Source organism: Ixodes scapularis, unplaced genomic scaffold (assembly GCF_016920785.2).
Source record: "Ixodes scapularis isolate PalLabHiFi unplaced genomic scaffold, ASM1692078v2 PGA_scaffold1__304_contigs__length_218370807, whole genome shotgun sequence".
NCBI classification, from domain to species: domain Eukaryota; kingdom Metazoa; phylum Arthropoda; class Arachnida; order Ixodida; family Ixodidae; genus Ixodes; species Ixodes scapularis.
Window position 1 is genome coordinate 107,296,047 of NW_024609846.1, and position 15,388 is coordinate 107,311,434.

The following is a 15,388-nucleotide window of genomic DNA, read 5'->3' on the forward strand; positions in this document are numbered from 1 at the left end:
GGGGACAGGGCAGAGAACTCACAGAGCCGAAGCAATTTCCCTAGACAACCATCGTGTTGGCACTGTGGGAGGCCGGTGCATAAAGCTCAGGCGTGCAACCTGAGGTCTGGTGATAAACCCAAGTTTCTTGCCTATGGACGGCATCGGATGAAAGCCAAGGTGAAACGGACGATTCCTAGATTACCCTGAAGAATGAAGACAGGATTCAGTGTTAAATCCAACGGTTGGACGAGCAGCTAAGTTCTTGTTGAAGAACATGCCTGTAATCGAAGGTTGTGGGGGGGAACGGAAGTTAGCAGTGCTGCGGGACACTGGTTGCGATACTATAGTTGGGAAAAAGCGCCTAGTCCCTACGCTGGCGAATCAAGCCCTCTATTTTTGCATGACCGAACAGTAAAACACCTACCAGAGGCTGATAACTTTGTTAGCACACCTTTTTTCACTGGAAAAGTTATCGCAAAGTGTATTCAAAGCCCACTGTAGGATTTAGTTCTTGGCATCATCCCCCAGGCAAGAGAGGAGCACGAGCCGGGCCCAGCCTGGAATAGCGACCAACAAAACAAAGGAGCAAAGAAATGCCACCGTGGACCGAACACGTAAGTTTCGATGACAAGGAAGAGAAGAAAATCGAGAACAAAACCGAGTCACCAGGACACGAACCGAGTAGTCCCTCTACGAGGCTAAATGCCAGCGTTGCCGGGATTCGACAGACAAAGTACAGAAGCGATAGAGGACAGGCACCCTTCAACGTACCGCAGGTTCCAATCCTCGAAGTGACAGCAGAGGAACTTTCGAGGGAGCAGAGAATGACTCGTCCCATGAGAAGCGCTTCGACAACTTTGGAAAGGGGATAAGGAAACACAGATCTCGCACAAGAAATGACATGGTGATTCAAAGTAACTTGCTTTTTTCGAAGCTGCGTGTTTGCCACTGGGAATAACATTGACCAATATGTGAAATAAATAATAAAAAAAAAATTAGCAATTAGTGCTGACAACGAGATACAGACCAACTGTGTTGGTAATGGCACACGATGGCATCACGTCGGGACATGAAGACATGAAAATACGCTTGCATTGGCGACACAAGAGTTCTCGACCAAGATACAAAGCGATATCAACAGGCATGTTCACTCGTGCGAGGTCTGCCAAAGAACAGTGCCAAAATGAAGAGTAGGCAAAGCATCTCTGGAGACCATTCCTACAATCGAGACACTTTTCAAGCAAGTGGCGGTTGACATCATCGGGCGTATTAAACCAACAGCAAGTTCGGGCAACTGATATATTTTGACGATGGTGGACATGGACAGAAGGTACCCAGACACTGTTCCCTTGAGAAACATTGGATCATAGCAAGTGGCAGAAGCGCTTTTAGAAATGTTTGCCAGGTACGGTATTCCATCAGAGGCCCTTAGCTATCGAGAATCCTGCTTCACCTCGGATCTCATAAAGGAGGTGTGCAAACGTCTTTCCGGGAAGTGTCTACTGACCACCCCTTACCACACGATGGCGAACGAACTGGTAAAAAAATATTAATTAGACCATCAAACAGATGGTGAAACAGATGTGTCAGGAAAGGTCCAAGGACTGGGGTAGGTACATTCCAGCACTGTTGTTTGCCTAAAGAGAAGTTCCGCAACCAAGCCTGAAGTTATCACCCTTTGAGTTTCTCTATGGGCGGAGGGTACATGAACCTTTGGCCATCCTCAAGCAGATATGGTCCAACGAATCACTCAAAGTTGACCTCAAGACGACCTATACCTTCGTCCTAGAGCTGAGAAATAGACTGGGAGAGACATGCGAGTTAGCTCACCATTGTTTGAATGATGCCAAGGGCAAGTAGAAAAAGTACTACGACAAGAATGGCGTTAACCGTCAAATGAGACAACGAGACTTGCTTCTCATTATGCTTCCAAGCGATCGCAATAACTTGATTACGCAATGAAAGGGACCCTTTAGAGTCTCGAGCAGAAAGAGTGAAGTCGACTACTAGCATGATGTTGGAGGAAGAAAGAAGGTATTCCACTTGAATATGTTAAAGAAATATGAACAAATTCAGGAGTACGAGATGAATCGGCCACGCTGCGGCGCTGCGACGCAAGACTTCATCGAGAGGAATCTTTCCGGAAGAAACACTACAGAACAGTCTTGGCACGATGTCGTCGTTAACAAGGACCTACGTAACAAGGAAAGGGGCGAGGTATGGAGATTTATTGAACAAAACCAGTATGTGTTTTCAGATCGACCCGGCCAGACCAACTTGGTTACGTGTGACCTGAAACTGACCACTGAGGAACCAGTCCGCGTGAAACAACATGCGTTGACCTTTGCGGTCCAAGACGTAGTAGAAGTGGCGATTTTGGAAATTCTACTGCTGGGAATCATCGAGCGGTGTAAATCACCCTGCAATGCACCGGTCGTAATCGTTAAAAAGAAAGACGGATCCAGCAGGTTTTTCGTGGATTATCGAAGATTGAATGACGTGTTGAAGGTAGACGCGGAGCCCATCCCAAGGATAGACGTCACTTTTGCTAACGTGGGAGGAAAGAGGTTATTTTTAAGTTAGACTTGTCGAAAGGATATCGGCAAATCCCGTTGGAGGAGTCAGCCAAAGAGAAAACTGCAATTTCTTCAGGAAGTGTACATTACCAATTCAGGTTTATGCCGTTCGGGCTTAAGACTGCCTTAGCTAATTTTACAAGACTGATGAGGAAGCTGAAAGCTTGTTAAAATTGCTGACACTCATCACTATATCGACGACATCCTGATAGCGTTAGACTCATGGGAACAGCACATGAAACTTTGAGAACAATTTTCGATCGTCTGCAAGCCGCTAACATCACAGCGCGACCAATGAAGTGTGAGGTGGGTTCACCGAGACAGTCTTCTTCTGGCACAAGCTAGGAGGAGGACAAATCGCGCCCTACGCGGAGGTCCTTAAGAGGATTCAAGGTGCACCGCGACCAGTGACGAAACGCTAATTTATGTCCTTTCTTAGAGTATCTCACTACTACCGCGAATTTGTGCCAAATTACGCGGATCTTGCTGGAACTCACGAAGAAAGGAGCACAAAATGAAGTCGAGTAGCGTGAAGACCAGGAGGAGGCCTTGAGGAGTTGAAAGGGTGCTTGCCGATGTAATTTATCTTAGCGGCACCAAATCCCCAAAAAAGCGTTTGTCTTGCGGACAGATGCGTCCGGTGTGTGCTTAGGTGCCGTATTGGTGCAGGAAAGTGAAGACGTTTTACACCTTGTTGCATATGCTAGCAGCGAGGCTGAGCAAACCAGAGTGGAATTATGCCACAATAAAAAAATCATGTTTGGCATTTTATTGGGGTCGTCAAGAGATTTAGGTAGCATCAACATGGCCATAAAGTTTGAATTCAGACCGATCACCGGCCACTGGAATTTCTGAAAAAGGCGAAGCATGCTAACAATCGCGTGAAGCGATGGAGTCTGCGGCTGCAAGACAAGAACTTACACGTATAATATATCGTGGGATCTGATAATGTTGGACCGGACTTCATGAGTTGCGTTGAGATCTGAAGAGAAGTTTCCTTTTTTTACCACGAGGAACGTGGGAACAGGTTAAGTAATTTGACCATTGAACGTAGATTTCGCATGGTATCAGGATATATTTTTCTTTCTACAAGAAAGGAAGTCGAATCTCGGTTTGTATTTTTGTAAATGGGTTTTCGGAAAATTTAGTAATTAAATGTGAGATTTTTAGTTGAGCGGGCAAGGTTTTAAATACGTGAAAATTGTCCGGGGAAATGAAAACTTATATTGTTTAATATTGAAATGTGGACTTGGTGGAAAACGATTTGTTTTGATACCAATCCATACTTGTCGAACGTGTGCGTGGGTGCTGGAAGAAATTGATTGCAAGTGCGCGCATATGGCGACCACGACCATGTATCAACGGCGTCGTCATGCGCAGAAATCTTCATGAAATGTAGCTTTTAAAAGTAGGGGGAAATGTCAGGATCTACCTGCCAATGATTGCGCCGCGGCCGCGATTGAAGACGAAGAAGATTACGAAGAGGGCGAAATGGGGAGCATACGACAGAACTGGCAATTGAAAGCTGAGCACGGACCGTACCGATCGGCCAGCCTATCGCTCAACAAAGCGGTCTGGTCGACGGAACCTTTGCCGGACTCCGACACGTGGGGCTGCCATGCGCAGCTCCTTGCGAGGTCTGCGCTACGACCTCCAACCACCGAGGCTAAGGCAACCACCTCCACGAGGACATGCCACGGAGGACTCGTGAACCGAGCTTCACCTCAGGTGCCTATGTCCTTACCGAGCATTAATTAGCGCTGAGACGCATAGAAGCATTTCCTTGTCGTACTTTCTCTTGGGATAATTGTCTGTTTCTTTTCCGACGGTTAATATTTATCTTTTTTTATGATACCAAGACTTCTGCTACTTTATATTATATTATTATTTCTTATTCCCACAATTCACATGGTCTTCTTCTTCCTCTTTTCCAAGCGCACGTGACAGTCGTAGTTAAAGACTGATCAAGGGTGAACAAATTAGAGTATACTTTAGTATGCGTCTAACAAGCGCGAGTTCCGGATGGTCAGATTTAAAAAGAACACGTACGGACCTAATACTTACCCCCGGCACGAACACCTGAACAGCAGATTTGACGCATATACCATCGAGTGCCACTAAATAAGAACGGCAGATTAAAACCATATACCATCGAGTGCCACTAAATAAGCTACGCTTCAGAGTAACGACACTTCGCCATATTGTGGCGTAAAATTATGTTTGCCAGTCATCTGAAGCTTTACCTGAAATCACAGGAAACGCTTTTCCGTTTTCCACAAATCTGTAAACGGTTCGCGACAAAGCAAAGCAATATAATATGAGCTTCCTAACACCGAATCTAATGCTGACGAAGTCGCACTTTTGAATCATGGTGATCAGCAGTTGTGTCTGTTCTGAACAAGCACCAACATGGCGGCGCCCACAACAGAGTCGCGGAACGGAGTGCCGATACACTAAGCGCAGGTCAATTGGTGGCTTTAATCATTCATCGATGTCATAGTCGTACTAATTCGTGTCGTTTGCAGAGCGTCTGGCAGTAAACGATCAGTCATAAAAGTGCTGTGCTGAGTAAAGATTGATACCAGACTACAAATTTAATTAAATGTTTATGTGCGCTTGTATATTTTTCTTTCAGATCTACGCTGTATAATTACTTATGCTGGACACAAATTCGGACATATGGGTCTGAGTCGTCCAAGAAGTTTGGTCAGTTAGTATCTGAGTTTGACAAAAGGTCATCTGGAGTAGAAACAGTCCTTCCGCGTTGGAAGACGTGCCTCACAGAAATATCAGGCGTATTGAAACATGCCCTAATTCGTCTTTATGTGGACAAAATGTTTGAGCCTAGCGCTATACACACTGTAAGCCAACTTTTCAAAATTCCTCTCAATGCCTTTCGTGAAAAATGTGCTTGACATGTGACAATTGTTTTTATTTCAAGTAAAACTATCTTGTATTGTAAAGCTGAAAATATATTGATTACATAAAGTCTAAGTCACTTCACATTTTTAACGTGTGCCACATGCATCAGTCAAAATATTTGTTAACGTATTTCCTTACTTGACGTAATGAATAAAATATGTCTGCATATAATGCGGCACACTTGGATTTCAATTTATTATTAGTAAAAAAACATAGGCGAAATCACCGTTAGAATCAATTGTTTTGATAAAATCCTACACGTCAGTAAATATCTGGCAGTGCTATATGACAAATTGCTACAAACAAGCAACCTCCCTGGTAACGGTGAATGTTGCCCAGACGTTACTGGGTTGTGGCTAATGTGGCACAACGTTAACTCACATAAGAAATCTAACTGCCACGTTAGAAAGGTAGCATTGCCGGAACATAACCTAAACGATTAGCATAATTTTAGAAAACTTAAATTTAACGTTTCTCAACCTTTATTCACGTTATGGAAACGTTGCAAAAATGTGATGAAAATAAAGATTAGGAACTGCGAGTATAAGTTTTATGGGAATGGGTACAATATTATATGGATGATAATACTAATAAAACCTAACTAAACTATCTCACAATCAGTATTATAGAGTGTTGGTGGCAAGTAAATTAAAGTTTATGAGCAACAGAGCAGCACACTTGTTTGCGACTTTCCATGTTCAACTGTTCATATGTTGCTTTTCATCTCTCGATGTATACTGTCCCCAAGACTGATGCACAAAATGTCTACTGTTTTTTCGGTCAATCATCGAATCACGGATAAAATGTTCGTTGATCCGAATGTAGACAAGCTGCCATTTTAAACCAAACCAGGAATGTTTATTTCCATCTTTTAACACATGCTTTGCTTTCCCAGCATACATTAACACCGAGTTATGTTTAGAGCGGTACAAGGACAAAACTCCTAAAGCATTTCATTCAGTTTCGACTGTGCCTTGTTCCGTTCAACTTCTCTCGTGCTTGTCTTTTTCTAAATATTTCCTACGCATAAAATGAAATCGGCGCAGTCACTTAAAACTGCTTACGGATGCACGGGGCACACTTTTAGTCAGCAGGAACCGTGGAGCCGGCCGGGTGTATAGGAAGCTTGTTCGTCTCGCACCCCGGAGGCCCGGGTTCAATTCCCACCCAGACAGAAACGTACGGAATTTTATTTTCAATGTCATTAATTTATTCTGTCTATAGAAACCTCCATAAGGAAGTTTTCGCAGCCAGTCGGAATTTAGGTGCAACTTCTCTGCTACAGACAACGAATCTTCTGATAAGGGCACACTCTCGGCCCTGGGTCTCTTTCGTGAGGAAACCCATTCTTCGTCACAGTCACTTGTCATTGTATCTTCACTTCTTTGTAAAATGCAAGCAATCCTACAAATTGAGGTCGGTTACCGCAAACTGTAAGAAGTTCTGGAATAATTTTTTTTTAAATCCAACTTTTCAATCATAAAGCAAAAAAAGGCAACAAAATATGTCTCTGTATTTCTCCAACGCAAAATGCTTTGCGACATTCGAGGTCAGTATTGCGCATGACTAACGAACCTAATTCGAGCGCGTAGCTTGAAACAAATTAAAAGTTTTCACTCAGGGCATGGTAAAAGGTATGCCCGCTGTGTTTAGGGTCTATGCACATCTAATTTTAAAAGGACTAAACAAGCTATTGCCAGACTAAAAGAAACTAAACACTCCGAATATTTTGGCCAAGGCCAAAACGTGCAACGTGCGTTTTTTTTAACTTAAAGCGTTTGCTTATGTCAGAGTAAGAAATCAAACAAAAGTGCATATTATAGCGCACTGTGTTTTCTGTTTAACAGTGGGAGCTCGCCGGCATACAGTATTTCGAAGAGCCTTAAAAAATGGTGTACATGGTGTGTGCCTTTAAATGCAGATTGGGAAACTAAGGGTTAATACCCCACGATTCGGCATTCTGGTTGAGTCTTGGTACATTTTTTTATATTGTGTGAAAAAAACAGTGTCGTGCTCGTTACAGAAAATAAGTAACGAATTAGCGCTACCCTTTAGCTTGCCAAAAATTAAGGCGTTACTGAGATATGTTCTCGTCCTCGAAATGTCTCAAAATACGGTTACCGTCACCTCCAACTCTAACGAACTTGCACTTTTGACTTTCTTCTAATTTCAGTACTATTCGGCGGCAGTAAGCCACGGATGCGAACTTCGACAACAATTAAAGATTTACAGAGTGATTTCATAGCGTTTATTTCATTTTTGTATCAAATTTGTAGCATAAATATATATTTCAATTCTCAATAGAATGTTTCTTTTTGATTCATCTTAGTGAAGGATTTTGAAATAATGCCGCAGAGAAAAACAAAAAAGTATTTACGATTATAACTTAAAATACAGAACGCGAATAAACTTCTTTTTATGTTGAAAGAATATAATATTACAGGAGGACACTTAAGACCTCTTACGTGTAGGAATGCGAAAGCCTACGTATGCGTAGCGTATAGACCCTCTCCGAAATTCAGTCTGGCCACTTTGATCAATATCATCAACTGTGGAACGGCATCTGTGCCATACCAATGGCGGCCTTCTAGCTATTCATAAAGAAAGACGTTGAAGATGCTCCTAAGCGGGTCTTGCGATGCGTGTATACTCAAAGGGTTGAGTACGACGCGACGTACGAATAAAACACAAGAGCTACGTAACCGTTTATTTCTAATAACTCAGATTCAGTCAATCTGCGGGCGGCTCGCAATCGGCTTTAAAGCACCATGGTGTATAGAATTTTCTCGAGGCATCTGAGTGGGTTAGGGCTTTGTTCTGAATGCAGGTTCTCGGTCACCATTGAACTTAGAGTGATCGAGAAAGAACTCACACTGAACAATTCCTCGCGTGCCGTTGACTTGCGAAAGTGACGGTACCGATACAAGTTTATTTCCGCCATTGATAGGGCAAAACCTAAACTGCTTTACATACCCTCAGATGGCACTGAATTTCGGAAAGGGTCTATTCCTAGAAGCTGCGTGCCCTGCTATCCTCCGTAGAGGCACGCCGAGCAGCCTCTGCGGAGGCCGGCCGGCCGGGCTCTACAGAGTATTCAGGCGTTTGGCAGCCATTTCAATAGCCTTTCCGCGGCGAGAATTTCTTTGCCATTTTTTTCTTGGTTCTGACGCAGAGGAAATATTTCGGCCGTTTTTCAAATTTACGGAAAACGCCAGCTCCGCTCCATGGGACAGTTAATGCTTTCGCATTATAATCTTATTTAAATGCAATGAGTAACATAGTTTGTTAGATGATAGCGTAAAGTACTAACAAAAATACTTTACTCGGCAGTTTCTTTCTATATCTAACAAGTAAATTAGTATGTAACTGAAAAAGTAGCAAGTTATTATTAACGAGGCAGCTGTTGGTAACGCGTTTTTTTTTTGGTAACGCTCTATTTCCAGGAATTACAAAACATCGCTCATTGGTTTAAATGATAACTTAATATGAGCACATGCCACCTATGTTCCTCCCCCAGTATAGAAAATTGGTCCACGATTCGTCAATACAACTTGTATTCTCGCAATCTACCTGGAAAAAAGAGCATGTTTAAAAATCTGCAAGTGCGTGCTTCCGCACACCGGTAGTTGAGCCCCATGTTGCAGTAAAAAAAAAACTCGCCTAAATTGTGAGCTAAAAACGTATGCTTCATGTAACGCTCATCAAGATATTAGGCACTGGAAAGAATCGGCCATCTGCACTAAATCCTTATGTCGAAGACTTTAATTCACGTTCCCCCCGTTGAAAGGTATGGCGAAAGAGTCCAAGTGCGCACCTGATTTCACCACCCCGCCCACTCCTCCCGCACGATCAATTCCGTCTGTCATAGCACCTTCACCATGGCAACGAATCGCCTTCTGTGGGAAAGAACGCGCGAACGCTGAGTGTGAAGCCAGACACGGCAGGTGCCAATTTCCGAATATCGTTTGCTATGCTCCGTTCATCCTCAAGCCGAGACTGTAGTCACTGCCACGAGTGCGGGATTACGAGGTCGCCGCTTTCAAACTATCTCCCGCAAACCAAGCACTCGCGTTTGAAATGCACTTCCCAAAGCCAGGAGCGTGGGCTAGATGGCGCTTGTAGCCTTAGCTGCCGTCTCATCTTAATGGTGAACGGAGTGTAACACGCGACAACGCAAGCCTATGTCGGACGAGTTATTGTGGAGGATGACGCCGACGGCAGAAAGCGGACGCCTGGTGAACCCTTGGCAGTTCAAACGAGAGTTGGTGCACGCTCGGGCCTGTGGTTATATTATTGTTTTTCCGAGCGAAACGAGGGGTGAACGCGGGCAGCGCGATCTGCTTGGGAGGCTGGCTTAGAGTCTAAGCTTGCGTTGCCGCGTTGATGGAATTAGCAAGATGGCACGGCTGTAGCAGGCTTCAGACGCTGAGTTCGAGTGCACATCTAAAGAAATTCGGTGACCATAGCCACTGATCTCTACAACGATTTGCAGGGTCGCTGATCGCTCCTCCGCAAATGCGGCCACGGGTCTGCCACCTTACGTCAGTCGCTCTATCTCGGTCAATCATAAACAGTTACTATGGTCACGATCCGTGGGTCATGTGAAAACAGACGCGAAGGTCACAAGGCCAGAGCCCTGACAACACGAAGAGCAGGATATCTTTAACGTTTTTGTTACTTATTGTAGTGTTTATTTTGTGTCGTCCTCGCTTGGTAACGGTCGGCTGCAAGAGAGCTAGTGGACATCGATTTTTTTTTCAGTGGCCGAGACTACGGTTCAAAAAGTGAAACTTTTAGTAAAAAGAAAAGGCACAAAAAGAAGAAAGTTTCAAACTCAACTACTTTCTTTGCTTCCACAAATCCTCGTACACCATAAATTTTAGGCCGACTACACCCATCGCTGAACTTCCACAATGAGACCTACAGTTACAACAAAAGAACAGGCTACCAGACAACAAACACAACCCTGTATCCCGAACATGGTAAATGAAAATATACACAAAAATTAACCTCTATTCCTTCTTCCCTAGTCCCCCGCCTTTAGTCTGAGAAACAAATCCAAACTTCACGAAGAAGGACTTGTAGCTTTCAAGACTGACCTTCCTAAGCCCTACCCTCTTCTTCACTAGCTCGTCTTACGGAGAGCAACATCGACAAGCAACTGTTGTTAGGTTCGAACAGGGATTTTCTTAGATTGAAACGCGTGAGATGTAAAACGCTCGTGCAACGGGGGGAGGGGGGGGGGGGTGACAGTACATTCAATTTGTCGGAATCCCCCACCTCAAACATGTATATGGTTGCAGGCTGAGATTGGTAAAGGTCAATATATCATCAAATGAAAGTCTGCTCCCGCATGTGTTTTTTCTCGTGGTGACCTTCCATCACGGCACTCAAATTTGCATGCTCCCATTTGATGGGATAGATAAAAAAGAAAACTTTCCTCGATTTAATTAAATAGAGTAGTCATAAATATACAAATGTAACGTATATGTGACGATATGTTTAATTTTTTAAGTGTAATGGGAGCGAGTTTTTTCACATATAGAACTTCTAACGTAAACGAGTTGCAAAAATCAGAAAAGTGAGGAACGATCTTTCGTTCCTTTTTTGAGGAACGCGTGCAACACTGCATAGAGATCAGTGACCATAGCAGACGGACTTTGTTCTTTGGAAGGCTACGACATTGCAGTGAGATCAGGTGCGGTCTTGGGTTCCTTCGCCGTGCTTTTCATAGGGCGGAACGTGAACAAAAGTAATTCGAAATAAGGACTTATTGCAGATGGGTGATTTTCTCCGGCGCATAATATTTTGACGAGCCTTAGACAAAACACATGTTTTTTTAGCCATTTTTTTGTTTGTTTTATGAGCATGTGATAAGGTATTAAATAGCTTATTTTTCAACCCCTAGAGTCGAATGAAATTGTCTTCACAACCTCGAGCGGTCAAGCTCGCTCCACTTGTAAAATGTTTCTTTTTGATGAAAGATGTTTGCTGAGCCACCTAGACATTTTTGGTCTCGCTTTTCAAAGCGTAGCAGCTTATTGACTTTCTTGGTTCTAGCAAAGAATCCCTACTATTGCACCAGCCTCGAACGGTCGTAACCTTTAACACGTATATTCGCAGTTCGTATAATGAGTGCTCGATGTTTCTACAGTGCACTGGTAACGGAGGCTGGTGAAGCTACATAAGGCATCCTTTCACACCGTTCTCCGTCACTGATGGTGTAAATTAAACTATGTTCATTAGAAAATACTTACTTTTATATTATTAAATTCTCCGGTACTAAATCTTATATCAACCTTGCTGTTCCTCGTGAAAAACGCTGAACAGTGCATAATTACAACAATGGCTGAAACGGGGAGTTAATGCATATAAAGCGAACAATTCTGCCGTAATAGAAACTGTACATCCTGTTTTCTCTTCCCTTGAAATTTGCACAAAAGAGTAAGTCGAATATATAAAATGCACAGCACAAACTTTATCTGACGAAATAGTGGTGAGTACACTTTTAAGAGTATGACTCATTTCTTTTTCTACCAGGTGAACCACTTAGTGGATGTTGTTAACAGTACTTTCAAAGAAATGCTTGAAAATAATACATGGATGGATTGCAATACTCGTGAGGAGGCATTAAAAAAGGTACCGAAATCTATCGATATTTTTATAATCTAATAATAATGTCATTAATTTCAGCTTCAAAAAATGATTCGTAAAATCGGTTATCCTTACTGGATGCTCAATGACACGCATCTTAATCAACTTTATGAATATGTAAGTGACCTTACTAACATTACAGTTTAACCTTTTTTCACTGTGGGTAGAAACTCCTGGTGTCTTGCAAATGTTTTTACTAGTTATCTTGGCAAAGTCTGGTGTTATAAACATTAATAATAAGCAAATACCGTACTCATCATATTGGCTTAACAAATATTATTTTGCAGATTATAAAATATTTGATAACTACGGCTGGCCAAATGTATATTGGGCGATTTGATTTAATTTCTACCAAATTGTAGGGGGAAAGGAGAGGGTTGTTCGGTAGATCAATATGGAATTTAGATAAAGATTCTCTGCGTACCAAGTCTTCAGATTTGTAAAAAAAAAAAGAAAACTAGAAGACATTAGGATAAATTTTTTATTTACAAATATTCCATAATAATTCATAAAATATTATCAGTCAATGTTATGTTTTACCACAGAGAGGCCAAAACACGATTGAAAAAAAAAACGCTCAAATGAGATTTTGACGCACTCCACCATGCAGCACTTAAATACTTTTCTATCAAACATCTTACACATTGAAACCCCCGTTTCATTCACCGGCTCAATTAGGCTACCACATGAATATAAATGTTTCATTTTTGTTTTTGTTTCAATTCGCCAAAGAGTTAAATAAATAAATCATCCTGTTATGCTCATGGGGCGCGTAAGAGAGCCGTTCACTGTAAGATACATATAGTGTAGCCACAGTATCTTTTAACACTGTAAAATTAACCAAAAAATCGGTGCCTCCGCATCGAAAACTCGTTTTCCCCGAGTGTGTATTAACGCTGCGTATTCTACCTTTTGAAGTTTCAAGGCGTTGCTCTCTTCTTGTAAGACGTCAGACCAAGAACCTTGCCGAAGTCAACGGCGGACATGTTTGGAGGCAATCGAGTAAGCAATGCGTGTACCTTGCTGCGCCTCCTCTATATGAGAACGGCGAGCAGACGACGCACTCCCTGGTATGCCTGCTATTTCGCAACTCTATCCCGCCACTCGCCCTCTCGCGGACGAAGTAGAAACCAGAGGAGCGGGTACGGTGGTGGAGACGGAAGAAGGGACTGTCGGCCTTGGCGCTGCTGTTAGCGGATGGATCTGGCCAGAATGTTTCTAAAAAATGCTGTTTTAACGAAAAAAAGACGAGTGCGTTAAAATATAAATTATTCTGTTCCACTTCGAAACAGCGTAGCTCAAAGAAACCGGGATGCCTACTTTCCTTAAGGACGTTTTTGTAAATTGCGAATTTCGGGTCCTGCGTACGCCAGCTCAATCTGTCTGCAACGTGAAGACAAAAGCTCCTGTTAGTAGAACAAAGCCCTTGCGCGCGATCTACGAAAATTTTATTCTTCACGAAAGTAAAAGAGAACTGCTTGCGCATCGGTATCCCTAGCAATAGACATCGGGAATGGGCTCGCATTTTGTGTGCTGTAATGCCGTGACAAGGAGCATGACCGTTTTCTACAAGAAATAGAATAGAACAGACTATGCGTACTTGCTTTTGCTTAATCACGAAGGCAAGGAAAGAAATGCTCGCGGCATCTTTACCCGCGTCTGGGTTAGCCATCATATATACAATAGCGGATGACGACAAGAACATAAAAGGGACAGAACAAGCGCTACTAATAACTGGTAATTTATATAGAAACATGAGAAGGAAGCGTGGAATGTGATGAATGAAAATTATGAAAAAAGAAAGAGTGTAATGATAAAAATTGACTAAATTATATTAAAAATTATACAAAATAAATAAAAAATAAAAAAACACAGAAAAAAACGGAAGGTAAAAGTAATAATAGTTTAAGAAACAAATTAATGAGTACTTAAAAAATTAAGAAAAGCGGTTGAGGTGGACAAAAATAATGAAACGAACAGGTTGAGCCAGCCGTTCGAACGAGTGCTTAAAACGGGCGACTTTGGCGAGTCGGGTCGCGATGCTGCGAGGAACACGGTACACAGTTGTAGTATCCGCAACATTTGAACATTTATTTTAAAAGAGTATGAAATAAAACTTCCATACATGCCGATGGCGTTCAAGTGTAATTTTAGCATAGTGCTACCACAGGCTACTGTGTGCACGGCAACACTCCTGGCGTGCGCTTTAAAATCATTCTTCAGTGGTGCAGTGCGAGCTTCCCCTTGTAATGTCGCGCCGTACTGTAGCCTGAGGTCACGCTATAACCATGCTGCAGGTTGATCACATGTTGCAACGCACTAAAACAGCGACGGCGTGCAGTGAGTTAGGAACCTCACCACAGAGACATCAATACTGCAAATGCTGCTGTTCCGGACCTTGGCAATCACCCTTTATCGTTCACTTTTTATAGCACTGGTGTCCAAGTGCAGCGCAAACACTAAAATATATTCATAACCCTCAAAAGTATTTTGCCACTTATAATGACGTGAACCGCGCCCAAAACGTGCTCGCCCTCCACAAGAAATCTGCAGAATTTCCGGAACTTTTAAACGTCAACATGCTCTTGTTCCTAACGCTTGTCAAGATGTCTGTCATCTATGATATGCTACTGCCGTGACCGCTTGGCATTTTCAAAACAAATAACAAAAGTAAGCGCATTCACCAGCGTCAACAAGCAGGCAAACGAAATATTTTTGAAAATCTTTCCCCGTCTCTTGAGCTGTCTTGGAACCCCAGCCCCGCCGTCTACCAGGGTGTTGGAGTTCCAAATACTTCGTTTCACCTTATACTTGTAAAGAGAGAACGCTCGGGCGTTTTGGAGCCAATCAGAGCCACCGAGGCGAAGCACGTGACAGCGCTTACAAAATGTATAGGGGTCAGAGCGTAACTCAAGCAGTTGGAGACAAGGGCAAGGGCTAAGTCGATCCCTTCTTAACCTGAACCCCCTTCTGTATGTCCCACCACGTCGCTATCATTCTTTGCCTAGAATATAAGCCTGCCACTCAAAATTTGAACAAAAGTGGCTTTCCTCTTTTACCCGTCTATGAATTCGACAGCACTGCCCAATCTAACTTTCCCGAGAAGTGTTGTGCGCATGCGCGAGCGCCCGATGCCAAGCGGCGGAAGTTGGCACGAAAAACCGAGGAAATTCGGAAGTAGGCTGTGGATCAGCGAGCAGAACACTTAACACATAATTGTGTTACACAAAAAAAGAAAGCGGATGGGAAGAAAA

The 15,388-nt window shown here is 42.9% G+C and overlaps 1 protein-coding gene across 1 annotated transcript in view; it reads left to right on the plus strand.

Annotated features, from left to right (window-relative positions):
* The window catches only part of LOC120841963 (neprilysin-1-like), a 118,628-nt gene that overhangs the window by 70,656 nt on the left and 32,584 nt on the right, over positions 1–15,388 (plus strand). Inside the window, exons 7-9 of the mRNA XM_040212951.1 lie at positions 5,194–5,419; positions 12,021–12,119; positions 12,174–12,251. Of these exons, the coding sequence (XP_040068885.1) occupies positions 5,194–5,419; positions 12,021–12,119; positions 12,174–12,251 (403 nt within the window). The remainder of the gene's footprint in view (positions 1–5,193; positions 5,420–12,020; positions 12,120–12,173; positions 12,252–15,388) is intronic.